This window comes from Meleagris gallopavo, chromosome 8 (assembly GCF_000146605.3).
Source record: "Meleagris gallopavo isolate NT-WF06-2002-E0010 breed Aviagen turkey brand Nicholas breeding stock chromosome 8, Turkey_5.1, whole genome shotgun sequence".
Classification (NCBI taxonomy): domain Eukaryota; kingdom Metazoa; phylum Chordata; class Aves; order Galliformes; family Phasianidae; genus Meleagris; species Meleagris gallopavo.
The window spans coordinates 13,140,157-13,167,699 of NC_015018.2; the positions used below are offsets into that span (position 1 = coordinate 13,140,157).

Below are 27,543 nucleotides of genomic sequence, written 5' to 3' on the forward strand. Positions count from 1 at the left end.
AAAAAAAGGAAAAAAAAAGAAAATAAATCCCATATTTGAAGATTAGGTCACTATGATAAGTAAGTAACTTAGCATTACTCTCAACATGCACACAACTTCTTATCCTGCTGAACCAGATGGATCAGCTGATAGCTGCTTTTTATTTCATTGTAGCATACTGGAGCTCTAGATGGAATTAAGAGCTTGTTGTCATACTCTTGATATATACAAGAATAAAATATAGCCTTTGCCCTGTCAGGTTTACAATCAGATGCTTTTCTTGTTCAAAACTTAAGTTATGTCCTTAATGTAATACCAGTTAATAAATCTCTCTGACTTCAGTGAAACTATCCACCTGTGTAAAGTTAGATTATGTGTAAGTCTTTGCAAGATTTGGACAGAAATAAAATAAAGAGACTGAGAGAGAGAGAGAGAGAGACTGTTCTTTTAACTTTGTTTCATGGCTGTCAAAGATGTCTGTGTTAGGAGTTATTTCCTTCTTTTTCAAACAGGACACTTCTGGCCTTCCTCTCTTCACAAGAAACTCTGGAGAGTAAAGTTCCCACCTAGCAGCATTTACATTTCTTGTTTTCTTATCATAGCTGGATCATAACATTAGCTGTGGAGCTTAAATGCATGGAGAACAATTTCCTCTTTTCCTCAAAGTTCTCCCAGGAAGAGAGAAAAACTGCTAAGAAAGGAGAATTTTGATTCTGTTGCTTATGAACTAAAAATGTGTTAGGGAATGGCTGAGAGATTCATTTTTTTAATGCAACTTCCATGAATTTGAGAAATGGTTCTAGATCCTAGCTCAAATACCGTCAAACTTTCACAATTGCTTCTTTCTCCTCTGCTTTCGGGACATCTTCTGCTTCAGCCAGAGAAAGATAAAACTGGGCAAAAAGAGGTAGACAGCACAGTACATCAAGAAGTTATTTCACACTTCTACTATAAATATATTTAACCGTCCCATGACTGTTATAAATCCATGGTGACTCTTTTATTATTATTTGCTGTTCAACATCTTGAAAGCAAACCCCTTATTATGAAGGTGCACTATTTTGTGCATTTCTGATGCTGAGGAGTAAAAAAACTGCTCTTTTTATGAGCATTAATTATACACTAGGCAAGGAAGCAATTGCCTCTATGTTATGAAATATTAAATCAAAATGCTTCCTGTTCCCAGATGTCCCAGAGATAAATACAGCAGTATTTTGAAGCCCCACTTGGAGCTGTTTTGCCTGCAAATTTATAGTTTTGTCTCCATTTTCAGAAAACCCTGTTTTATGTGAAGTATAGCACTCTTGGTAGTTTTTAAGGAGCAAACTCCTTTGGAGTTGCCTATGTAGGCAACAACTCTTATGTAGATTGCACACAAGGGATCTGAAGTTGAAAGGCTCTTTTAAGATGACAAATGGGTTGAAAGTGTTATTGTCTTTGATTGCATGCCTTACATCATCTGTATGTAGGAATAAGAGAGCAATACTTTATCTTTAGCCATTTTATAAATATTTAAGTCCTTATAGTTGCCTAAAGATATTAAAGCATATTTTACAGTAGTTGGAATATAAATATTATATATAGCACAAGATACCAAAGTAGTTTAATGAATTCATAATTTTCTGTTCTCTTTTATTGGAATGTGTTTTATGTCCCCAAACTTCCATTTAAAGAATAAGAGATCATTCTGCTCCCTGACGAGATATAAGCCAATAGTGAATGTCATCAAGATTGTTTTAAATGATGGTATGGGACTTCAATTAACAGGAGGAAAGGGAATTGGACATTTGAAAGTACAACTCCAATCTCTGTGTTTAGCTGCAAAAAGTCTTTCTGAAAAAAGATTTGCTTTTTAAGTCTTTAAGAAACTTTAAGGTGTTCTGCAGCTGTGTCTCTTTGTTTCTTAAACGTTCTTAATTGCAGAAGGAGATACGTGTCTAGATCTAGTTAAGCAAGATCTAGATTGCATACATTTCTGAAATTTCTGAAAATTTAAAGATTAGTTTCTAAAACAATCAACCATAACGTCTTCTGATATTCAACATATAAAAGGTCTGTATTTCAAGGCCTCTTCACTGCAAAGGTATATTAAGGTTATCATTGTTAATCTTGCAAATTTCCGTCAAATATTTTTTAAAAATCTTTTTTAGTATTTCACAGAGTTTCACTAGTTCTCAGTAGGAGTTCATACTGGGTAATGCTTGCTAATTACCCTCTGCGAAAGAAGACACACAATGTGGTAAATTACCTGACCCTTTGCATTTTAATGAGACAACAAGGATTTCACAAAGTGATGTTGTTTCAGTGGTTAATGGTGTCAGCAATGTTGTAATTGTAGGCAGAGGCACATTAGCTGAACAACCACATGTAGGAAGGGCTCCTCTCAACAGGCCCTTTGGAGAATAGAATAGGGTATTATCATTAAGCCTATGTCATTTGCATCTTGCTAATCACTTACTTTATTATCTTGTGTATCCATTGTCTTTCTTTAATTGCTCTTTAAATTAAAATTAAAAATAGTTCCTATGCCCATGATAGTTGTGATAGCATCCTGATTATGAAGATAACGTCAAGAAAATGGAATATATAGATAATACATTACAGGATTACAAGATAGTTTGAAAGTTATATGTCATACCAGGCAGCCTCATGAGCTTAATTCTGCTGTCTTTCTTGTTTCGGTATGTATTGTTTGTTTAATAAATGGTAATTTATATGCATGAAGATTGCTTACTTTGAAGGACATACTTGAATTCATAGATCAATGTCACTGTTTTTGTATTTAGTGTGGAAGCTTCAGTGAAATCCCTCAGATTTCACTGGAACTAGAAAGGTTCCAGGAGAAAACTAGATTTAGTTCTTTGTTTATACCAATTAAATCCTGGTGTGATAGCCATTGTAGGCTAGGCATAGGAAGCTAACTCCTGATAGTGAGTTGCAGAACTGCCATTTGACAGCCAGCATTAGGGCAAAACTTAATAAATAGTTGCATATTCTTCTACCAGAATAGACTTGAAGTTTGGCATGGTTGAATTTGAGGCAGACCAGCCTTTGCAAAATAGGCAGTCTCTAAAGCTTGGTAGTTTCAGGATACCTACAACCTTCCAAAGGTTTTAGTATCATCAGAGATTGATATGCAGGCCATGCTGAGGAACTGCTTTCGTTTGAGAATCGATTCCTTCTGTGTTCCTAATGCTGTATTTTTAAAGCTTTTCTTTTTAAAATCTAAATAAACTGAACCCAAAAAGGATTTGAATTTTATAAATGGTGCAGTAGGATTTTTTTGTAAAAGGAAGGGTAAACTTTGTTCTTGACTAATTATTTATTTTTATTCAATAATCCTCAATATTAATATAGAATTTCTGTGGTTAATTGGATACAAGAGGTAGTATAAGATATCTGTAGTGTCATAAGAATTTGTGATCTTTTGCCAACGTTTCTTAGAGATGTAGGGTAGCTCCTATGAGAGTGTAGTTGAGATTGAACTCCTCAAACTGATTTGAAGTTTGGTTGTTATTCAGATTCAGATTTCAAACACTATATTACTAATATAGCATCATGATTAGTTGTTAGTATTAGAAGGCAAAGTATCTCTGCAATGTAGATATATAGGTTGCTCCAAAAGTAATGCCTCACAGTCATTTCCATGGAAACTGCAACAGATAAAAAGATCTCTATAACATTCTTTGATAGATCAAATTCTCAGACACAGAAAAAACATTTGTCAACATAGTCACCACCATTAGCAATGCATTTTCACCAGTGATGGATAAGAGCCTGCATGCCATCCTTGTAAATATCGGCACCAGTGGAGGTGACCCACTGTTGCTGATACCACTGCTAAAATGCAGCACCCGCTGTCTCACTGCTCACATCCACTGTTTGGTCTCTATCAACATTCAGCAAGCATTGATGAATATCAGTGGGTGCCATTTGTTCTGCGTAGAGGAATTCAATCACACATCTTTGCTTCATATGCACTTCCACGTCAAATGCATTTTTTCAGACTGCCCCTCTGCTGCCATCTGTCTCTTGGCAACAAAATTTAATGGAATATTGGTGAGAAGATTCAGCCTCTACTGCTGTACCACCAACATCTGCCTCTGATGTCATGAGCCAACACAGCGAAATAGATGACATTACTTTCAGAGCAGCCTCAAATACATTTCCTGTTTGTTTTACACTTTTTTCTTCAAATACATTGATAGGATAATGAGATTAGGTGCTGTCATATAATTTCTTATTTCTGCTAAATTTATATCAGTCTGCTTGTTCTGTGACTTAGAATTAATCTCGAAGTGAGGGCAAAAATAGCAAGAAATTTTTGGAAAAATTTCTCCTCCAACCAAAAAAAAAAACAAAAAACAAAAAAGAGGAAAGAGATTTTGCTGAAACCAAGCAGTGATATAAGGATGCTGAAAAACACTTGGGGGAATTGTTTCTTGTGTTCATTGAGAACAGATGGGTTGGATTAATAATGCTACGGTCACATCAGAAATTCTTAAGAATAAATGTTCCTTTACTGACAAGAATAAACCCACTCAAAAACAGTTTATGCTTTAATGAAAATTAAATTCATAAATGATACTTGTACCATTCTGTTTAGGATTTTAACCTTTGTAATTTAAAGACCATCTTTGTTGAAAAAACAGTAACTTACGAATTTTTTCTAGCTGTTCCTACATGAATATATCTTCTTAGAAGCATAATTTTAAACTTTTCAGTAATAAGTTCCTATATATGTGTGTGCATGTGTATGTGTGTGTATATATATATTTATATGCTTAATTTTTTTGTCTTTTATGGTTCTGTGATTGGCCATATCAAATGTAAAGAAAGACTAAGTTTTTGACATTGTGTAGTTTGAACCATGTTTATATTTCAGATTCAAACTTTTTGAACTACTTCAAACTTCTTAAAAAATCCAGATTCCAAGTTGAATACTTATTAGAATCAAATAACAAGAAATAGGTGCTCAGAAATATTAAAAGCCCCTTCTTAAGAGGATAGCTGTTTCCACTCATACTGGTACTACTGAAATTCTAACGTGAAAACAATTTGTAACAATCTGTTTAACTTTAAAATAAATAATATTGAGTAGGAAAGTTAATGTGTTGTTTAAGTGTTTTATTAAGCCATTTTTAAACCCCACAGTAATGTTTAGATGAGTGAGTGACAGTAAATAGTCAGTATGATGCTGAAAACTAAAAAAGAACTCATAAATTTTCAGAATGATTGTATTGTGTACTGGATACCATGTCATACATTTTATAGTTGCCACTTAATTTTCACTAAATAATGTCACAAAACACTTTACTATTGTTATTGTCTTCGCCAGCTTGATTTCTAGCAAAAAATGCATTTTGAACACCATATAAATTAAATAAATGTCAGATGTGTGTAAATAAACTTATGCTGGTACTTTTTTTAAATATACAAATATATTTGAACTATGTGAGATAAGCCAAAACCTTAAGGATCTTAGCAAAAATTCAAAATAATGTGAGGTACTCTATCATGATGATTGAATTACTTTTCTTTCTAAGATTAATATTCAGTGAATAGGGGAAAAATTTTGAGCCAAAATGTTGCAAACTTAGTCAATGAAAGTTTGTTTTTCCTTCTTGATTCTAGAGGCTGTACTGAGTGAAGCAGAGGTTCTCAAACCTTACCGATTGGGTACCATCAGTATTATCATTGTTTTTCTTCAGGCACTGTGTCTACATAACATTAATAGCAAGTATTATACTACTGGTTCATCATTAAAAATATGCAACTACAGAGTTGCTTCAAATTCTTCCTGATTCCTTAACTGTGCAAATATTATATTCATATTTTGTATGTGAAAAAAGGAGTAGAAAGAATCAGAAAGTTTCATTGTATTTGCATTTTCAGTCAGAATCAGGAGTAGTTGCAAGAAAATAGCCAGTTTTAGTACCTGCTAGAAGTATACTGAAACTAAAATAGCATGTGGCATTCTGTATATATGATATACCAAACAGGGAGATTATATATTGATATGAGCAGAGTATAAGGCTGGGTTGATGTGTTAGTCATTCCTGTGAACTTCAGAATTAGAGAGCTGAGTGGAAGTACTTTCTGGAGGTACTTTTTTACTTTATTGCTCATGGCAGATTCAGGGCTGGTTTACATCGTTTAGTTATACTGATACTTCTGAAGAGGAAATTGTGCTGTTGAAATGATACATTGAAAAAATATATTCCAATCTCTAAAACTCTTTATTTCTTTATTCCCATTTAAAATTGGGCACAATGTGTTATTTGCAAGGTTCTGATTAGACTGCAGCAGAGATGTAGTACAGAGTTATAGATTGTGTTGAGTTAGAAGTGACCACAGAGATCACCTAGTTCTAAGCCCTATTGCACCTGGGTAAGAACTTTTCTCCAGAAAAGTTGGTTGAGTTAGTGTTAGGCAGAATATGAAATTCATTTTTGCATATGACGTCTTTAGCAGACCTATTACTCTGAAGTTGTGTGTGTTACCGAAAGCAGTGTTTGAGTGACAAAAAGGAGTTCGACTTGGACTTCTGTTAAAAAATGTTGACTTATGGAGAATCTTTCTTTCAGTATGCCAGACCACAAGGAAATTTTCTGTTCAAATATTTAAATTCTATGTTAACGTACTTCCCTTTGATATGTAGTTTCCTCTTAATATGTTTGATGCTAAGTTTGTGGTAATAATATAATTCTCTGTTAGTATATTTAAAAACATATTCACACTAAAATAGAAAAAAAAAGTGTCCCTTTGTTCCAAGCATTTAATCAAGTCCTACAAATTTAATTTTTGGGAGTCACCTGCATACTGACATTTGTCTATGTGCTTTTATGGCATCCTATCAGCTAAACAGTTGTGACAGGATTTAGTGAATCTAAATGCCCCCTAGTTGGCACTCTTTGCTGAGAGTTGTTTTTTACAAAATGAAGTGAGACTTGAGAATTTATGGATACTTGTATATAGATTAAACTGCAGGAAATGTGCAGTAGACCTTTGCCATATAAATTAGAGGTGGTCTTGATCTGAATCCAACCTGTCTCAGCACTCACTTCTGTGAATCCAGTTCAGATTTCTTTGATAAAATGAGGCCTTAGCCTTCACAGTTAAATCTTTGATCCCCAAGACAGCCTTGAATGTGGGATTTTAGTTTTGACTCAGCCTATAGAGAACTTAATGACATCTTATCATAGGTTTCCAGCTCAGTTCCAGCTTGAGCAATTTAAAAGTCTGCTGGCACTGTTTAGCCCACACAGACCATGAGCCTAACATAAGTAAATCCAAGTTGATGGAAAAACAATATTGCTAGAACAGAGTGACAGATGTTGATTATCACAAAATGTCTGTTTAAGCATTTTGTATGAATCTATTTCCTCCCCGCATACACCTGAAATTTTGTAGAAGTTATAAAGTAATTGTACTTAAAGATGTGGAATTTTCTTAACTTCATCTGCTAAAGAAATTGTCAGAATACATATTGCAAAAAATGACTGCTGTGGTTATTACTGTTACAGCTCAGGGGAGCTATTCAGATGCCTCATTTATTGGAGCTTAATAGATTAAAAGTCCAAATTGAGTCTCATGATATAAACCTAATCAAATTCTAATCTGCATAATTTTCCCATAAGCAGCAATGGGAAATTTGTTTAATTTATGTTTCAGTAGTTGCCAATCATGTGTTGGACAGCATTGTTTTATGTATTTATCAAAATGTTTTTATTACTTGCTTGATATGAAATCTGGCTTTGCTCTTCCTTTTTACTAAGGAAAAAAATTACTTTATTCAATATAATCTAGGATATAATGGCATAATGTAGAATCTTGCCTAACATGATTATATATCATTTTTAATGGTAAGCTTTCTATTTTATTTGTATTTATTGAATACCTGTCTGTGTGAACTAGGTAATATAGCTTGATTTATTTAATAAGTTTTATTCAGCATATTTATTTATTTTGGTTTGGGGTCTAGATGTGCAAAGTCGATTAATGATCAAACTGAGAAAGATTTGACATCATTTTATAGAAAATTATTTTAGCTGCAAGCCTGTTCTGTACTTAGATGCTAACAACTTCATACTTTAGGAAGTATCTAACATAGAAACCTTTTAAAATGATAAGTGGGGAGTAGGAACAATTCAGTAAATGAACACCTTGAGCACTAATGTTATAATTAAAGTGTGTAGAAAAACAGGAATTATCATTTCTGATTATGTTATGGTTTTAAGTGTTAATAAACACTCCGCAATAAGTGTTTTGGATAATTGATGTTCCACAACATGTTGAATGAATATCTCTTCTACCTCTTTTCAAATATGTCTTTAATTCTACTGGTACTTCCTGAACAAAATGAGAAAAACCAAAGAATGTGTCAAGAGAATGTCAAGACTATGCTTTGAGAGATTTTGGTAAAGATATTCCATTTGTTTTGGTAGCTTTTAATTATGTAAGCTTGTGGTAAACCTATGCAGTTATGGTCTGGGTAATTACTGTATGAGGTTTTGTGTAAAAATCAGGCACTTGCAGAAGGACTTCATCATGAGGTTTTGTAATTGGTTGATAGTGAAACTCTAAATGAGACTCAAACTCTCAAGATGATGAAACTCCAATCCTGCCCTTAATCTTTGATTTTACAACTGAACCCTGCCTCACTAGAGCAGTTCTTTACACTTTCAACATGTGGGTCCACTAATACATCCAGGAACAGTTGGAAGAGCAAACATCAGCATTGCCCTGTGCCTTCATTGCAGTTCTGGTTTGGATGTTTTCACTATGAGTAATTCAACAGAATAGGAATGAATAGGCATTAGAGAAGAGCACTTCCTTGGAAGGAAGATGAACAGCTCTTCTCTGCAGAGGTGTTCTCAGCCTTCACTGCACGAGGGGTTCCAGTCTCAGCACACTGGAGGCTTATTACAATTGAGACAGATATCCTCTTTACCCTCCACTCCTTGTAGCTTAGGCTATGTTTGGGCCCAGATGTGGAAGAGAGCATCTCTGCAGATGCTGCTGAGATTGCAGCTTGAGAGAGCTTGAAGCTTACAGAGGCACTTCTGCTTTCCTGCATTCCTCTTCTCTTCAAGACCTGTAGAGATAATCTCCAAAAAATTTTTAGATCTTCAGGCACAAATTACTATAGAAGTCAGAACTGGTATCAGAATTTAGGATATTCAGATTCTGAGGCCAAACTACAAATGCGGTCTCTGTCTGAGACCGCATGGGACATTTGAAGCTAGAATTGCTTCTAAATTGAATGACTATAGCAGATTCCCATGAATGTCAGCAGCTTTTTAGCTGCATGACTGCTGCTGAACTTTTCTGGTGTACCCCGGTGGCTGTACTTCGGAGAATAAAAGGTATAGTCTACCATTACATTGAATTCAACAGAATATTAATGGACATTGTCAGCAAACAGTAGCAAAGGGATATAAATGTGAGATCCTTCTGTAAGAGAATCATTTCTTTTTGTCTGGCTCTGCTTAATGAAAATCCTTGTCTCATATTCCTCCATGTTCACTTGTCAGGGATGTGTTTGGCAGTTCAGTGCCTGCATGCTACTTGATTATGCCCAAAATATGATTTCTGTTTCATGCTTCTCAGGTGAGCCAGAGCTAGTTCATAGCATGTATGATTTACAAATTATATTTTTGAGGACTTCACTGCTTGCTTTAGCCAGTGAATCCCATGGCACCTTTCCCAAGAATAGCCTTAATTAAAGGACATTATCAATTTACAAGGCACTTTAATGACAGAATCACAACCTTTAGAGTTTTCAATTTGGTAAACTACATTCTGCCTTTATACTTCCAGTTTAATAAAATATGTATCTTTTGAAAGGGAAAGGAGGCAAAAGGCGAAGGGCTAGGAGCCATAATCTTTTGTGACTCTTTGGAACAGAAGATTTTTTAATAATTGTAGCATAAAAATCTGGTTTGTGAATATGCCCATCTGGATCCCTGGGACAGAAGTATTGTGCATTCTTCCAACAATCAAATTTGTATCTATTTTAAAACTCCAGTAAACCTCTACCATCAGCAAACTAAAAGGATCTATTCGCTGCTACACAGAGCAGGCCTTATGCATTTCACAGGACGTTATTCAGTTAAGTGAACTGCGTGAGAATAAAAAACAAGTTTGTGTCCAGCACAATCAGTAGATCACTTGGCCATCAGACGAGTTTCTCCAAACCTTGTCTAAGCAGAGGAAACAATAATTATTGCCAGCATTTTCAGGGACAGAAGTCACCGTGAAACTGTGCCAGAATTTCATGATTCTGAACTCCAAGCCATTTCCTTCCATGGAGTTTATGGATGCTAGTACTACTGCTACTGGTAGGATGACCCCAGATTTGTTTTTGTTTTTTTCATTTGTTTTTTTCAGAAGACCCCAGTTGCCATTGTATTTCCTTACTCAATCACTTCAGCTTCAGGAGGCTGTGTGAATTTTACTCTAGAGATTGATCCTGTTGAGCAATTGTAGCTGCAACTCCCTCAGTTGTTTGTTGAGCAAGGAGACACTATGGTTATAAGAAGATCACAACTATCAGCCCTGCTTTACTATTTTTATGAGCGTTAATGGAACAAGGTTTGGGGACTGAAGGAGAAAATGGAATATGAAAAGGAAAATGAAAAGAGACTGTGAGGAAAGCATGTCATTTCTAAATGAATGCTCTGTGCAGAGGAATTGGATCTTTTCACAGCAGAAAATGGATCTCAAATCTGATGCCTTAGCTTGTTTCAGCTTCTGTAATGAAATAGACTTTTCCTAATACCCTGTGACCTGAATTTCTCCCTGTTTTATGGGTGCTATTCCTTGACGTACAAGTCTGTATTTTCTCAAGTCAGCATTTGATGATGGATGTCAAAATACAGGTCATGTATTATGCATATAGCATTACCGATTTAAGGTGTTTACTTGTCAAGTTGAAGAAATTCAAAAATGTCACATTCACTGAATCTGCACAGCTGTCACTTGTAGTTTTTCATGCCTTTAAATGAAAGTTCTGATAAAGCAGGTTAGTTTTCCTGCACTTTTTTTTTGTCCTTCTAGAGGGAAAAAAATAGAAAGCCTATCCATTGAGTTTACCTTATGACTTGGGAGCAGGAGTGTGGCCTGAATGTGGATGATAACTAAATATAGGCACACAAAATCTTTAATAATTCCAATTCTTCTTTTTCTGAAAATATTCCAATAGTTGTATATTTTTCAGAAGTGGATTAGTAGAGGTGTCTGAATTAATCTCAGGCAGGGAAATTAAATTAAAATAGCAAATATTTCCTATAACTTTCCGGATCATAGAATGAGAAATATTTAGTCATGAGTCTGTTTTTCATTCAAGGAGAAAAAAATATCGCTTTAACATGCTTCTTGCATTTCAGACTGAATGCACTGTAAGTGCAGTGTGCAATTACAGAGCTTCTGACAGTCTGTGTCTAACAGAAATGCCACATTTACTTCAATCTTCTAACACTTCTAGACATTTGTCTAGGAAGACAAATATTTGAAGGTTTAGAGAGAGGTGGTTGCAAACAGCCAAGTATGGAGAATGTGTGTGTGCACATGGGTGCATGCCTGCATGTGTGTACATTGCAGTAGTAGGGGGTAAGAAGAATTAAGACATTTCAAAGCATTTATGCCAACTTTCTTCAATTTGCTTATAGCTGACTGGGAAATACTGATGTGCTCTTATCATCTGGAGAGTCTGATTCAATGAAAGATGTTTTAGGTATCCTGAGATAGGGAGAGGAAGCCATCAGGAAAAAGAGGGCAGCAGGTCCTTCATGGCTGGCCCCAGAAGTACCGCCCTAGGGCGTTTGGGTTAGTGGACATCTTGCTGGCCTGCCACAACTGCTATCTGCCAGGGTTAGTCCCCGGGCAGACTCTATACCAGCTGACTACCATCAGTAATGAGATCTTGGTGGAGACTGACTGGCCAGCCACCCTGGTAATATGAATACCTCTCTATTAAACTGATAAATGTTAGCTTGCTTCTATGTACTTTCTTTGAGAATGATAAACCTTGTGCAGAAGCACTGGCAATTTTGTATAACATCCTCTCCTTACAGACCTCATGCTGTAAATAGGAAATTCATACTGGCACCTTTTGGAGGGCTAAGTCTTTTAGTGATTCTAGTTTTATTAGTTATCTATTATATATTTCATATAGACAGGACTTAGGGAAAAATAAACTGAACATAAATAAAAAATTTCATTACATCAAGAAGTTTAGATCAAGCGATCCTTATAGTTTGACTTATTTAGAGACAATTTAATAGTGAGGGTAATTACCACTGGAAAATAATTGAAAATTCTTCACAAAAAAAAACAATATAAAACCAGTACTACACGTTTAAAAATACAGTTGAGTTTAGAGATTTTCTGATTTGTAAAGTAGTCTATAAGCTGAAGAAAGAACCATGTCATTTTGTTCTGAGTTCAGTAGCAGATGACAGTACCAATGAGTTTAACTGAGGGGAAAAGTTTCCACACTGCAAGAAAACAATGAAGTTACATCAGGAATTTTTCTGTGATTAATTTAGAATTAGCATATGAAAAAATCAAAATTATTTCAGATCAGTAATGAGAGAGACAGAAATCTGTCCCTGGGCTGAAGTCAAGGAACTCAGGTAAAATGTGGTTTTTAAAAAAAAGATTTTTCAGAAATGTGTATTTTAAAGCAAGCTTGGCCTATTCCTATTCCTAGCTGACAAATATTTGCTTAAAAACATTTTTTTGACAGTGGTATTAAATGAAGTCCTAAATTCAAACTCGGGGTTCACCATCACTTCTGCAATGATATCATAAGATGAGCATTTCTGTGCTGTCTACAGTTTTAATATATAACAAACTGAATTTCTAGACTAACTGTTGCATAAGGTTTTGTATAACCACCAATATTCAACCTCTTACAATCAAACTCCAAAGGCTTTGCGTAGGTTTTTTTGTTTGTTTGTTTTGGGTTTTTTTGCAATTTTAAAAAAGAAAAGACAAAAAGCTTAGTTCCAAGAGCTTCATTTCAAACTGTGCAGAGAATCAGGCTGAAAACATAAAGATTATTAGTTTGCTAGAGATAAGCCTTGCTGCTTTCCAGATCTTTTCTCCTTTGAGTGCCTCTTGATGTCTTTTCTTTCCTACCTTTCTTCCCTGTGCATCCCCAAAGGTGTAAGCCTCTTTCTAATTTCTTTTCATGCATCACTTTTCCATAACATTTGAAAATCTATGTCTTTTTCCTTCCGTCTTTTCTTTTTTTTGTTAGAATGTACCCTTCCATCTCAGTATTTCTATAACTGTAATCTTCATAAATGTTCATATGCAATGTATGTCTGAAAGGCAAAATACTGTTGGTTTTATTGCTCCTGAAAAACAGCAAATCCTAAATTCTGCATGTTGATCAAACATCAGACTTATTAATAGAAACACTTAGCTACTGGGGTTGAACTACTGTTTTAGAAACAGAACACTATAATTTTAATTCAAATTTGAGGAAGAATACTTGTTTCAGTATTACTTGAAATAATGTGATTTAACTTTTCAGGTACCTATGAAAATTAACTATCCCATTCAAAACAAAGACAAATGCTAAAAGGAAAAGAAAAATAAATCTCTCTAAAACTGAAGTTGATTTTGTGTGTGTGTGTGTGTGTGTGTTCATTATTTTTATTTATATTTAAGCAAGCAAAACCTTTAGTGTGTTTTGATATAAGGAGTACCCAGGATAAAAAAATGTGTTCCAGCTTCTCCATTAGCTACCAAATTACCAAATTACTACTTTACTCTCTTTAAATAACCTATATTTCTGAAGGATTATGCTTTTAAGAAATTACTGTTGAAAATTAAGTCAATCTTTTTTTAAAAAAAGTCAGATGTCTTTATTGTTCTTCTCTTAAAAAATTAATGGATAGGAAATTCCTTGTTGATGGTGTTTCTTTTTTTAAAATTTCTGTCGTTATATCTATCAGCCTAAAAAGTCTTTTTCATTTTTATACAGACTTAATGTCTAAATATCTTTGATATTATATTATATTATATTACATTATATTATATTATATTATATTTTACTTTATTTTATTTTATTTTATTTTATTTTTCAGGCTTTACACCCCCTGGTATGGATAGGTCATCTCCAGACAACAGTCCTGTCCATGGCCTGTTACGTCAACCCTCCATTACAACAGGAGCCAACATCCCTATTATAACAGAGCTCGGTAAGAAGAGCATTTATTCTATCATGTACGTTCCCCTGTCTTTTTCCCACTTTCCTTCTTATGTGGCATCAGGAAAATTCCCTATACTGCATCCTACACTGCCGTGTTTTCTGATAACTCTTTTGAATTGCTCTTTCCAAAGAAAGATTAGTAACGACTGTTTCACTTTATTTGAATAACTGAAATACATTTCTCTCTTTCCTCTGCGTTTTTCTCCATTTTCCTTAAACATGCTATCAGACAAGCTGTTTTTACTTAATATAACAAATAAGCAGGATTCTTTGAGATAAGGTTGTAAAATAAAAAAATCCCCCAAAAAACCCATAGTAAGTATGAACAGACATTTCCTGTGCATTTAGTCAATAGTAAGAGGCTATTTGTTTATTTCTTCATGGTCCAGAACTGTTTAATCATGTGTAACCAAACTCTGTATAACAGTATGAGATATTTTACCCCTGAGAATATGATGATGGTAGGTAACCAGGCTCTGATTTCCACTCTGACTGTGGGTATTTATGTTGTCAAGTGGTGTGATGTGAAGTGCAGAAGATGTTCTGCTTTTTCATGGCAAATACAAACTTGATTTGTGGTCCTTTGTCCTTTTATTTTCTTTTTCAGCTTTATTTTTTAGAGCCTTACCTGTCTTTTTCCCTTACTTTATTCTCTTTCTGTACTTTCTTTTCCCCCTAAATACTTTACTTATTAGCTAAGCCTGGCAAACTTCTGCCTTTGGTTTCAATCAGTCAGGAAAAAAACAGTGGAACCCACATTCTAATGATAACTGAACTGGGTAAGAAGTGCCTTTTTCCTTCACATCACTGTCTTATTTTCCGTTGTTGTTGTTATTACTGTCATCAGCTTTTTTTTTTTTTTATTTATCTGGCTGTATCAGAGGGGCTACCCTCATGGCACTGCTTTGAATGTGTTTTATTTGTGGTTCTGGTTGAAATTGACTGTCTTGTTCTGGCCTATCTTAATGATTTTTTTTTTCACGCAGCATCAGTAAACCTTTGATCACACTCGTCTGACCTGCCGGCTGTTTTCATAGCACCTCTCACCAATTCATTTTCTATGGTCTGGGCTCCCACCTCCCCGGGCCCCTCCTCCCCCTGCCAATTTTTTTCTCCTTTTCTCTCTCTTTCTCTTTCTCTGTTTGTTATTTCAGCCTATTGTCAATTCGGTGGACATGCCTTAGCAGTGCTCAGAGGAAGTCAAAGAAGAAGTAAAAGATATCAGAAATGAACCCCCAGTATCACACTTTCCCTTCAGCTATTTGTTTTTGGGGGGAGTAGGCCATCTCTCTGAACCTTAGGTTTTGAAGCTGCAAAAAAAGCATTGAAGCTTCTGTGTTTTTCCTTCCCCATAAAGAGAGATCTCAGAAGCTTTTGCGAGCAGTGTTTGATTAGCATTTCCTGCGGTGCAGCAGCAGATGTCCAGGCCTACCTCACTCAGCCTGGAGACCTTTCATAGACATAGCAGCAGCTAACTTTCATCAGGCAGATAAAGATATTGGGGATAAAGCAGCACTCACAGGATTCATATTGGATTTGTAGTACTGTGGAAGCTGACACCACGCATAACTAGTAAACGGGTGTCAAAGTTAGGTATTAGTCTGCCAGATGTAAGTGGAAAAAGAATGCTGCTGTCAGTAGTGCCTGGTCACAGTGAGCAAATTAAACTAAGGCACAAGCTCTTCAAAAAGTACATTTTGAAATGATAGTTCAGACTTTCAAATACTGTTTTGCTCAAGATCCTGTAGGATAAACTGATAGCCCTTACATAAAGAAAGGAATAGTGTAGATATTGGCATTTACAAGGGTGAAAGTTTTCAGCTCACAGAGCAGAACACTTCTCCATTTAAAATGCTGAGGAGTTATGTTTGCATGATTACATCTGGAAGAGGGAAGATACGGTTTTTAAATCCTGCTTCATCTCTGGTCCTGATTTGCTGTATGAACATAGCCAAGTGCTAGCTCAGCAAGAGAAAGATAGCAACATTCATCCCTTTTAGAGTGGTATAACGAGGCTTTATCTGTAAATATTCATGTTTTGCTAGCAAACCTTGGCATGTTTGGTAGTATATACAGGTTGAGAAAGGAGTGGATAGAAAATGAAGCTATGCAGGATGACCAGAATAGCAGACAGAATTCCTAAGCTAACAAGTCCAAAGCTAAAACCTGACCAATAGCAGCTCTCGTGTTGATTTCTAAGCTCCCTGACTTGGATCAACAGATGGGCTCATGTAAGGATTAGGAGCATAGTTAAAGAAGGCCGTTGAAAATGCCCAAAACTTTTTCTTCCTTGCACAGTTTTCTTCTTTGCACAGGACTTTAAATTGTCATTTAATAAGATAAATATTATTTCAGTGACATTGCTAAGCAGTCCATGCTTTTAGGTCTAAGGTTAATATGGAAATTAAATACTTAATGAAATATTATTCACTTGATAAGTTGATGTCAAGGAAACAACTATTTTTAGTGGTGTGAAGCTTAGCTGTGACAATAAAATGCCAGAGAAAGTCTAAATGACAAATATGACTTTGTGCTTTTCTCTAGAGCAGTCTAATATAGATCCTTTTTCACAATGGCTAATACAGAATTTGTGGAAATGAGGTTATAGAGACAAATATTTGAGCAAAAGGCAGTGCTGCAACAGAATAACTGGAATATTGTTCCTTCATTCAGATAAATGCATGTTAATGGCATAGTTTATCCTCTTTTGAGCTGTAAATGCATTAACACTAGTCCTGTAAGAATCACAGCAACACATCTAACAGATGCCTGTGGGCTAAATCAGAGTTTTATGGGCAGCCTCTATTTTGAGAAAGAGATTTTGGCTTGGTGTCTTGTGATGACATTTCACTGTACATGCCTGCATACAACCTTAGCCACTATACCTGACTAATACCAGGATTGTTTCAATATATAGAAGAGCTCTGTGGATCCCTTTTGTGTGCAGGCAGATATTGCCACAAAGCTACTTTTACAGCAAAGGGATAGTCACCTATCAAGAGCGAGAGTCACCTCTCATGAGCAAGATACCGATCAAAAGATTTTTATGTAAATGCACATTTTCACATCCATCTTGATTTCATTTTCAGTGACGTCAAAGGCACAAGTCTGTGTTTCCAGACATCAGCTGTTCCTTTTTCTTTCTGACTGTGTAATATGTAAGGTCATATACTGGTGACCTAGAGGCACTTTATGATTGTATTATTATGATTATTGTTTTCAGTAAATGATTCAAATGTTCAGTTCTTGGACCAAGATGATGATGATGACCCAGACACAGAACTGTACCTCACACAGCCCTTTGCATGTGGAACCGCATTTGCTGTCAGCGTGCTGGACTCTCTCATGAGCGCAGTAAGCGAACAAAACCTTATTTTTTTCCATCAGACTTATGGGGAAAGAGTAAAAAATGTAATTCTTGTAGTGCGGGTAGTCAGGAGAATATAGTTCCTAATGTCAAGAGAATTCCAGAGCATTTACTAGAATTTTTTTCTGTTGGACCCAGAGACCTGCATCCAAAGCAAAGAAGATATCTAGGACCACTGTGAATCCACAGTTTTTAAAAGCAGAGTTTCTTGTCCAGCTTAAAGGGTAATAGTTTCCAAAAGCATTGTATCTCCAAATTCAGTGCATTGGTCTACGCTCACTGTGCATAACAGATAGCATCAACCATGTTTTAAGCTTTTAATTTCTTCTAGCCCTCAGCAATACTCTGGGTGCTAAAGGACACTGATAGAACCATACTAAATACAAAAGCCATTGTTCACATCAAGTGGACTCTACTTTTGTGAAGAGAGGTTGTAATCCCTTTTTCAAATGAGTTGTCCTATCAATCAAGCCGTAAGTGCATGCTGGAAACTACAGATGGTGGCATTTGGTAATGCCTACACTAGGGTTTTCGTTTGCAGCTCTAGTACAGTTTCAAAGCAAACATCTTGGTCATATTCCTTTTCATCCTCCCTTGTTTCATATTGGCTTTTTTTCAGAACAGTTTTGCTCTGTAAGCTACATTTCAGAGGAACCTTAAGCTCTGTTAGGAGTACCAAGGACATATCCTTTTAAAAATCTGAGTATAGGCTTTCTGAGCTCTCCCTGTAATACAGTTGCATGTTGCCAGCAATCATCTGTTGTAAACCTCACATAATATTAGAAATGAGCAGACTGATTTCTTCAAGAGCCAGTTCTGACTTTCACCTAAATTCAAAATGAAGTTTTTTGCTTTTAAGAAAAATTCACAATGATCTTTGTTATTTGATATTTCATTCATATTTCATATTTATATACCTATATTTCATTTTTTTATTCTCTGCTATATTCCCTATACATTCCATCCACAGCTGAATAGTATCAGTCTACACTGATAAAATTTTATTCTAATGCAGACTAGGAGTTTGCAATAAACTCAGAAAATACATTTTTTGGAAGTTATTGACCATGTTTTGCAGATTTGACAAATTCAGAAAGCCTAAGCAAGCACATCTAAACTTTGTACCTTCTCTAATTAAAATCTCTATGAATAATATATTTATCATTTTCTCCTTGTAAATGGGAATAATTTAACATGAAGATTCCAAATTGTTATACTGAGTACTGTTTACCTACTCACATTATCTAAAGCAATGTCTCTGGATGAATCTTTCTGAAGGCCATTTCCAGGGTTGTATTAATTCTTCTGATCATGACTGGCATCCCCACAAAAAGCAAGCAAAAGGCTGTGGATGTCATAGCTTTCTTGTGCAAAGATACATGATCTAGATAACAGAGATTCAATAAGAAAAATAGAGAACATTACTGTTTAGATTTTTTCTTCAGAACTTGTCACATAATCTTCACAAAATTTTAAGTTCTTGCTGCCTTTCATACATTTCTAGTTTTTGGCAACGTCCCTCCATTTCTGATATTTTTTTCTTCAACGGAGACTTTTTTTTCGAGCACTTTTGCATCTAAGTAGTAATATATGTTAGAGAGAGTGCAGCCTGAAGCTAGAGAATTAAATGTGATAACAAGAGTAGAAATTTCGGACTTAGAAAAAATACTAATCAAGCAGACAAGTTAAGGATTCAGTCAATTAGAGTAGCCCATTGTCCAATCTCTTTTTTCAGCACTTTGCATACCAGTGGTAGAGTATGTTTTGTTCCTGAAAGATCTAGTAAACACTTGAAAAAGTACCATTCTTCCTGACCATTCAGAAGGCGTAAGATGTGTGAGATGGTGCAAGATGGTTTCCCTTTACTATCTGTATTCTCATGGTAAGGATGTACATTCCTTTTAGGGGTCCTCCAACAAAAGGAGTGTTTCTCACTCAGACTAATCTACTTGCATTGTATTATCTAATTGGTTTTTGTTTGTTTGTTTTCTAGAGTATGCTTATTTTTAGAAAACAACATCTATTTATTCTGCCTAATTTCTACCCAGTAGTGGCAAAATAAAATCAAAATCTGAAACTGTGAGATCAACAGTTATTTTTTCATCCTACTAGTTACACAGGAATTCTGTGCTGTAAGGAAATAATGCACCTCATGCCGTTCTTTGCCAACTCATTTTGAGAGAAGAAAATAGTTCAATATTCAATCCACTTAGTGATTCAATTTTATTGTTACTTAATTTTTATAGCAAAGTTCCAACTTATGATCTCTGTTGTTATTTCAGGAATGTGAATGCCTCATATGGGCTAAAATACAAATGCACAATGGATTAACTGCTCCATTAAGAATGAGTCGCTTTTTACATTATTGGAGTTTTGTAGTAAAACAGCTATAAGATTAGATAATAGAATAAGATTAGACAGTGGAATAATACCCATGCATGCAGTATTCTTCCTGACTTCCAGACAATTTAAAAGTTACATATAGAGGTTTATGCATAGAAAAAGAGAGGCAAAATAAGTATTGCACAGTAATCCTTTTGTATGAACTTCAATGCTGAGTTGTATTCACAAGTCACGTTGCTAAATATGATACTTCGGTTAAACTATCAAGTTACTGAATATTAATTCAATAGTATTAAATGGTGTTGGTTATTCCTGCTTTTATATAAATGTATTAATATAGGAATAGTGGATTAACAAATCTCGGAAAGTACGGTCACTTTCTGATTCAAGTCTGAATACTGGAAGGCACTGTCTTCTGCTGGTTTCGTGTTATTTCCTATAAAATGACAATATTATACACTTCAAATATGAAGTCATGTTGTTTTCTTATTTCAAAGGTAAAAGGCTTAACGAAGCTCACTTTTCAAAAGACTGCCTACAGGCTATCTACGGTTTGTCCTCTGCCGCAAAAGCAATATATTCCAAAGCCTGTGTTTCACAGTGTGGTAGTTTGAAGATCATTGCTCAGAAGATGATAATGAGCTCAAAAACTGCACTGTCCTTTCAATGACTTGGTAACAGAGGTCTCCTCAGGCTTCAGCAGAAGTGTATGAGTGTACTCTGTATGAAGACTGCACGAATGGTTCGTGTTTGAAGTGAACAGTGACTATTGTTAAATCATGCCAGCTAAGCATTATTGTGTCTCCAAAGAGGCCATCGGTGCCAAAGTCACTGCCATCAGTGACTTGAATGATATATGAATATTGTCATAACACATGCAAACCCAGTGAAAGAACGTATGCAGTCTTTTAGCCTCGAGGTGAGGCCACTCCTGAAAAGCAAAGTATGCTCTCATCACCAAATTGAACATAATTGAAAATCATTAGATTGTAATGTATAAAAAAGATACCTTAAGAGAAACAAGGTTTGGTGTTTTTGTTTGTTTGTTTGGTTTGTTTTGTTTATTTGTTTTTGTTTTGTGAACTTTTTCCTTTTCTGGGTGATAATGACATAGTTATAACAGATAATCCTGTGCATGTGAGCTAATCATTTTTATAAGTGCAGTATCTTTAAATATTTGCAAAGTTAGTTTGAGAGCCAAAGCTTGTCCATGTCTCCTTTTGGTCCTGAAGCTAGGAGAAGCTGCATGCTTGTCACACCTAACAGATAGTGCCAGAGTAATGCCCCTAGAGGCCAGAATCTCGAGAACCAGACTACAGAACCAGCCGGTATCATAGAATTTATTTCCTTGTGCTATTACTTTGGGTCTTGCTTTTTCTTTTATATTACAAAATCCTATTCCTTTAAAAAAAAAAAAAAAGCATTACAGTGAAAGAGAATAACAGTTCAAAGCTACTTTTCTGTATATCTAGTATTCAAGAATTCTCCCTTCCTCAAGAGTTTCTCATAGTCTCATTATGCAGAAAAGAAACTGTTTTAATCTATGATATGGACATTTTGAAACACAAGAGTCTTTTGTGCAAGTTAGCAAACAGTATCTTTTAGCTCAAACTGCTCTAAACTTCTTTAAAATTTGGACAATATTTTGGAAACCAATCCATTTTCAGATACTAAAACCCTGTTGTTACTTTTCTGCTCTTCATTCTATTTCAAAGACATGTTTATTCTTAGTAGAAGTCCTTGATGTTGGCTTAATCAATCTTCATGTTTGCATGTAAATTATCTGTTTATCAGAATTCCTCCAATTGGAAAAGGAAAAGAAGTTAAATATTTATTTGAAGAAGATATTTAAAAACTGCATGCAGTGGAGGAGTCGCCTTCTTAGAATAAACTCATTTAAAAAAAAAACACACTAGCAAACATTAAAAATGGCAGATGTGGCTTGGAAAATGACAATTTTAGAGTAATTATAAATGAAAAGGAAAATGCCATTAAAGTTAAAGCAATGTTATTAAAAAGATGTGCTAATTTTCAGTTAAATTTTCTGTAAAGGCCCAATTAGTTGAAGAGGCTTGACAGCCTCAACTGCAAAATATAAGTACTCTGGTAATTATACTTTAAAAAATAATTGAACAAAAAGGAAAGAGTCCCCAAAATGTTGGAAAGAGCTACTCTACACTTCAGGCACATAGGCTAGGTGGCAGTGCTAGCTCAGATATCTGTGCCAGAATTTCCTTGTTATTTACTCGCTTTTAGTGTCTATGATGCGTTTTCTTTTTTCTTTATTTAGCTTGTACTGTGTCATATTCTTACTGTGGATGCTGATTACAGTGACACTATGCAGATGTTCATTATGGGGTAAAGTTAATGGCAGGAGCAAACAAATATATTTTCAGCTATGATTTAACAGCCAAGAAAAGTAATTCACTGCCATAACTGAAGAATGTCGTGTTATACTTTAAGTACAGCAGCACCTTTCCAAAGTGATTCTGTAGAGTGCTTCCTTACAAGTACTGGCATATCCAGGCCATGTACCCTCCCACAGAGCAAGTACAAGATCACACTCAAATTAATTTCAGTGTATTATTATTCCGAAGAAAATGTATATCAGCTAGTTCAGCTTTGCGGCGTTATAATCATAGAAATCATTGAGTCATAGGAATGATTTGGATTGGAAAGACAAACATGGAGACCAATGTTTCCCAGTTCCAAACCGGCAAGAGGTTGTAAAAGGAGTATGATTTTTGTGACAATCAAAAGCATAGACAGATGGGATTTTCCTGAAGAGTGTTAAATCAAAGTACGGGAAGAAGCAACCCTCTTTAGCAAAAGATGCCAAGTTACCGCTTCCTTTTCACCCATCCTTGCTTGGTTGCAGCTGGGCAGTTTCTGGTCATCTGCAGTGCTAGCACTATCCATCCTGAAAGCTGGAACCTTTACACTCATTGATAGAAATTGAAGAAAACAATCATTTGGCTGCACTCATACATCTGATTAAATGCTGACATCCATATCAGTCATGGTCTGAAATCCAAATTAAGCCATTGTTCAAAGAGAAATGTTGCCTTCTTTGCTAATAAGTGTCTTAGCTTCGGCTTAACATTTGTCTAGCTGTGGGAGGCTTTTGTTGCATGACAACATTCTGTTATGTTGACAATAGGCTGGATTCTTTTTCCTTTTGCACCAGTTTCATTGCAATTTATGGCTCCTAGAGTTACTCATGGTTGTCACATAAGTCAGAATTGGGCCTATTTTTTCTTAGTTGTTATGGACATTGGGGAGGTTAATTTTATTTTGTTTTACTTTACTTACTTTTATTTTCATTTTATTTTATTTAATTCCTACTAATAACTTTATGACAGGTGGCTGCCTTGATACGTCACTTTACATTTGGCTCTCATTTCTCTGTTTAATATGAGATCTATAGTACAATGAGCAAAATGGCTCCATTATAATTTCTTAGTACACCGTTCTCTAGTGAGCTGTAACTGAGAGTAGTTGTGCACTTGCACAGTACAAAATGCATATGATGTAAGGTTATCTGTGTTTAAGTCTTGGATTCTGGGTATAGAAGCTGTGATTTCCATTACAGAATAAAAAGTATATGAAGTATAAGTCAGGAAAGTTTGGTCTAATTATACCCATCTTCTTAAAGAGCATTAAAATCTTTAGTATGTCTTCAGACTTTTGCACATTTTGCCAATCACTGCAAGTCACCAAGCTATGAAAATTATTTCACACAGATCAACAACTTTCACTCTTAGAGTAGCTGAATATTACTTGTCAGACTTGGCCAGACTGTAATGAGCTTATAAATCAGACTTGAAAAAAAGCCTACCCGTGGAACCATGTATTACTTTTTCTCCATATACTATCTTGATTCATAACAGTAAAACTAAAAGTATTCTTTCTGAATAAATTAATTCTGTGAACATGTATGATTTAGGTGCCATATAGAATATGCAGAAGCATGTTTTTACTGATAGGTCTTTTCCAGTTTTTATTACACAGCATCTCCAACCTCTGATCTGTCAGTATATGTCTTTATATATATGAACTTGGTGTCAAGAAACATTGCTGATTAACTACAGGAGCTAAGGAATTATGCTAATTATTTTAATTCTGCCTGATAAATAATATACACTGGCAAAGGCTAAGAAAAGAGACCAAACTTAATGCAGATCTGTCGATTTAGAGTTTTTATTTCTGGAAAAGTAATAGCAAGTTGCCAAAAGAAGGCAGCTCCGATTCTCACCTCCATGAAATCAAGTAAGAAGTAATTAACTGAAGAATAAACAATAATACCTGATTGTCTTGCCTGTCACCACTGCAGTTCCCATTAAGCGTTATATAATCATTCCAGACTTTCATTCTTGCAAGGAGTCACAATGATTTTACTTTATGTTATGAAAAGTTTGTGTTACCCTTGAATTATTACACATTTCATCCACACATGTATAAGCTGGTTTGAGATCAGCTATTGTTTTAAAGTAATTCCTCCTGCTAGTATTAGACTACCATCACAGTACACTTTGTATTTAAAAACATGTACTGCCATACTGAGGTTAATTTAAAATATATGGGAGCTGATATGATGCAAGTATTTGGTTTAGGGTTTGCATGATAATAATAGTATTTTCCTCTCATTTTAATTTTTGTCAACAGGTGAGTGGCATATATGTCTACTTAAATAAGCAGAGATGCTTGAAGTTATGAAATTTCAATGTAACAGTGAAAAATGTTGCCACATAGCATTCATTTTCTTCTGTTTTATCTGTCAGCTCAAGTAAACAATAAAACTGAGGTTTCATTATGCAAAGAAAGAATATCAAAGCAACATGGATAAGGAGCCAGTTCTGTGTTTTGATCTCAGAATAAAACATTTCACCCTGTACCTAAGTTTACTATGTATTACAAACAATTGCATTATATGGGAAAAGCAATGAATTTCAATGAAAAGTATTATTGAGATCTTTGCACAACAAGCAGTGTTTGAGAATGCAGTATCCATTTTCGTGTCATCGGATTACATTTGGTCCAAGTCCTAAAATCAACAAAAGTCATAAATCTAATAATGTGAGTCCCATGTATACTACAGCTAGCTCATTTTCTTTTCATATGCTACCCTTGGAAAGCTTCTGAAAACCCAGACATTGGTGTCATTGTAAATGACGGTGTCTTGTTTTTCTGGTGATCATTATTTTTTGCCCAGTACATTGCACTGCAGATACTTAACTGCGTATCTCTGAACTATACTAGTATACTTTTAAGTGAACTTGAAAGTCATTCATCTGGCATTAAATTAATATTTAAAATGCTCATTGTTTGCCTGACAGACCAGCAATGCTACAGATGCTGGCAAAATGTCAGTGTGGAGTAAATCTTCCCTAATAAACCACACTTACCCTATACCCTAGAGTTTTTTAAAAGGACCACTAGGATCCCAAACTCATCATACATTTATCTGGAATGAACTCAAGATGTTTAATTGATACATGCTTATGTCTGAACACTGTCAAGTCTCGTAATAAGATGTTTAGTACAATACCTCGGTTAGACTGCTAGAGTCCAGGCACAGTAATAAGTAATGACATTTGCAGCACAAAGGCAGCTCCCCAACGAATTGGTGACAAGAGTAAAAAGGCAATCTAGCCTGTGTAAGCTTTAAATGTGGTCTGAATTTTACAATTACATGTCCTAAAGCCCATTATTAGACATGAAGGCAATGAGAAGGAGAGCAGTCATTGCATCACTACTAACGCCAATTATAGGAAACATAAATCATTCAAATTTTTGTACTTTAATAAAAATCAACCAGAATTGGTGTTTAAAAGGAAGGATCTAGTATAGAAGCCTAATGGGATAGAAGAAAATAGAGTAATTGGAGGCTGCTGTCTTTTCACTTTCTATATAAAATTATTTGAAGAGACAGCCAAGAACTTTAAACAGCAGAAACCCAGAAAAGTTGTAATTTGGATGTCTTCAGTTGTGACTTTAATGGCGTTTGCTTAAAGAGCTTTCTTTTATCTCTGCAGACATACTTCAATGACAATATCCTCACACTGATACGGACATTGGTAACAGGAGGAGCCACACCAGAGCTGGAAGCACTGATTGCTGAGGAAAATGCTTTGAGAGGAGGTTACAGCACGCCCCAGACACTTGCAAACAGGGACAGGTGTCGAGTTGCTCAGCTGGCTTTGTACGATGGGCCATTTGCAGACTTAGGGGTAAGATCATGTAGGACCAAAGCTGGTATGAAGTCTGTTTATTTTCTGTAAGAGTGAATTAAAAATCTATCATAGTGCATAGTTTCTATTATTTAGTTTCAAATAATAAAGCTTTTAGATGGCTTGACACTTTAATACATGGGGTGTCAGGTTTGCTCTTATTCTTTTTCAGATATTATATGACTTGCTAGTCTACTTTCCTGAGTATTTCAAGCAAAGAGAAAAGTCCTATGGCTGTTCTTACTTATGTAAAGATATGGATGAGCTGACTTGGAGAAAATAATCATCCTACTAATAATCCAGTCTATATATGAAAATATCTATACCCTTACTGGGTTTTGATGAGTTTTTTTAGTCTTTGCATAGAGCTTTAAGTTCTTCAAAGTTCTTCTACACTTACTGTCTGGCAAACAAAACTATAATGTTTGTTTTTTGTTTTTTTTTTCTGGATCAACTAAAATACTTGTGAAATCCTAATTTTCTGACACTTTCACTCAACTATCCTAAGAGGAAAATTAAAATTTTAAAGTAGAACACTTTAAAAAAATGTCATGCTTGAATGAAGTAGTATTTAAAAATGTTTTCTGGACCAAATCTTGTACTCTTCTTGAGAAACACCAGATTAAGAATTAAAGCCAATGAGAGCACACAGATGGAAGTAAAAGGCCTGTCAATACCTGTAAAACTCCATTCATAGTTAAGACTAGTAGCTCATATAAACATATGGGCACTCAGAATAACAATTTCAGAAATAAAATGAAAAATACCAGTCCTTCAACTGCTGCTTTGCCAGATCCTCAACTGCATTGTGTCAATGAACACTGAATGTACTGAACACTCACCATTAGTTAAGAATCAATATTTTAGATATACAAATTATCAAATATATAATGCTTTTGCTACTCAAGGCAATAATTTTATACTCCTTATGAAATAGGCTACTTATCACTATTTTAAAGTGGGAGATATGTAATTATTTAACTCTTCAGATTCCTTGTTTTGGTTGTTCTCCTCAGTGAATTTGTCAAGATGACAATATGACTGCTGCCTAAAAGGGTAACAAATACTAACAATTTTCAAACTACAATTAATGTAATTTGTAGAGTTACACATTCTTTAATCCCAAAATTAGCATTTCCATCTTAAAACAGATCATTAACTTTTGCCAGTTTAGTAACTTTGCATGGACCTAGGCTCTCCAAAATAATGATCACTTAAAGTAATTACTTATTTGTAGTATAACATTTAGTTTATTCATTTGCTTTGATAAAAGATTCTCATTTGTGACACAAACAACCTGTCTATACATTGTCATTTTGGTACAAACTCCTATTGAAAATCCACTTCTCTGTCACAGTTTTAAATGAGAAAAGAGAAAACAAACAAACAAACAAAAA

The 27,543-nt window shown here is 35.0% G+C and overlaps 1 protein-coding gene across 13 annotated transcripts in view; it reads left to right on the top strand.

Moving 5' to 3' along the window:
• The window catches only part of KCNMA1 (potassium calcium-activated channel subfamily M alpha 1), a 445,366-nt gene that overhangs the window by 408,056 nt on the left and 9,767 nt on the right, over positions 1-27,543 (top strand). For 10 of the 13 annotated variants that reach the window (XM_019617570.2, XM_010714349.3, XM_019617569.2 and 7 more), the window contains 3 exons: positions 14,082-14,195; positions 17,430-17,560; positions 25,952-26,146. In XM_019617570.2, the coding sequence (XP_019473115.1) occupies positions 14,082-14,195; positions 17,430-17,560; positions 25,952-26,146 (440 nt within the window). Of the gene's footprint in view, positions 1-14,081; positions 14,196-14,901; positions 15,225-17,429; positions 17,561-25,951; positions 26,147-27,543 lie in introns of those variants that run through there. The other 3 variants (XM_019617571.2, XM_019617572.2, XM_019617573.2) reach the window with 2 other exon arrangements.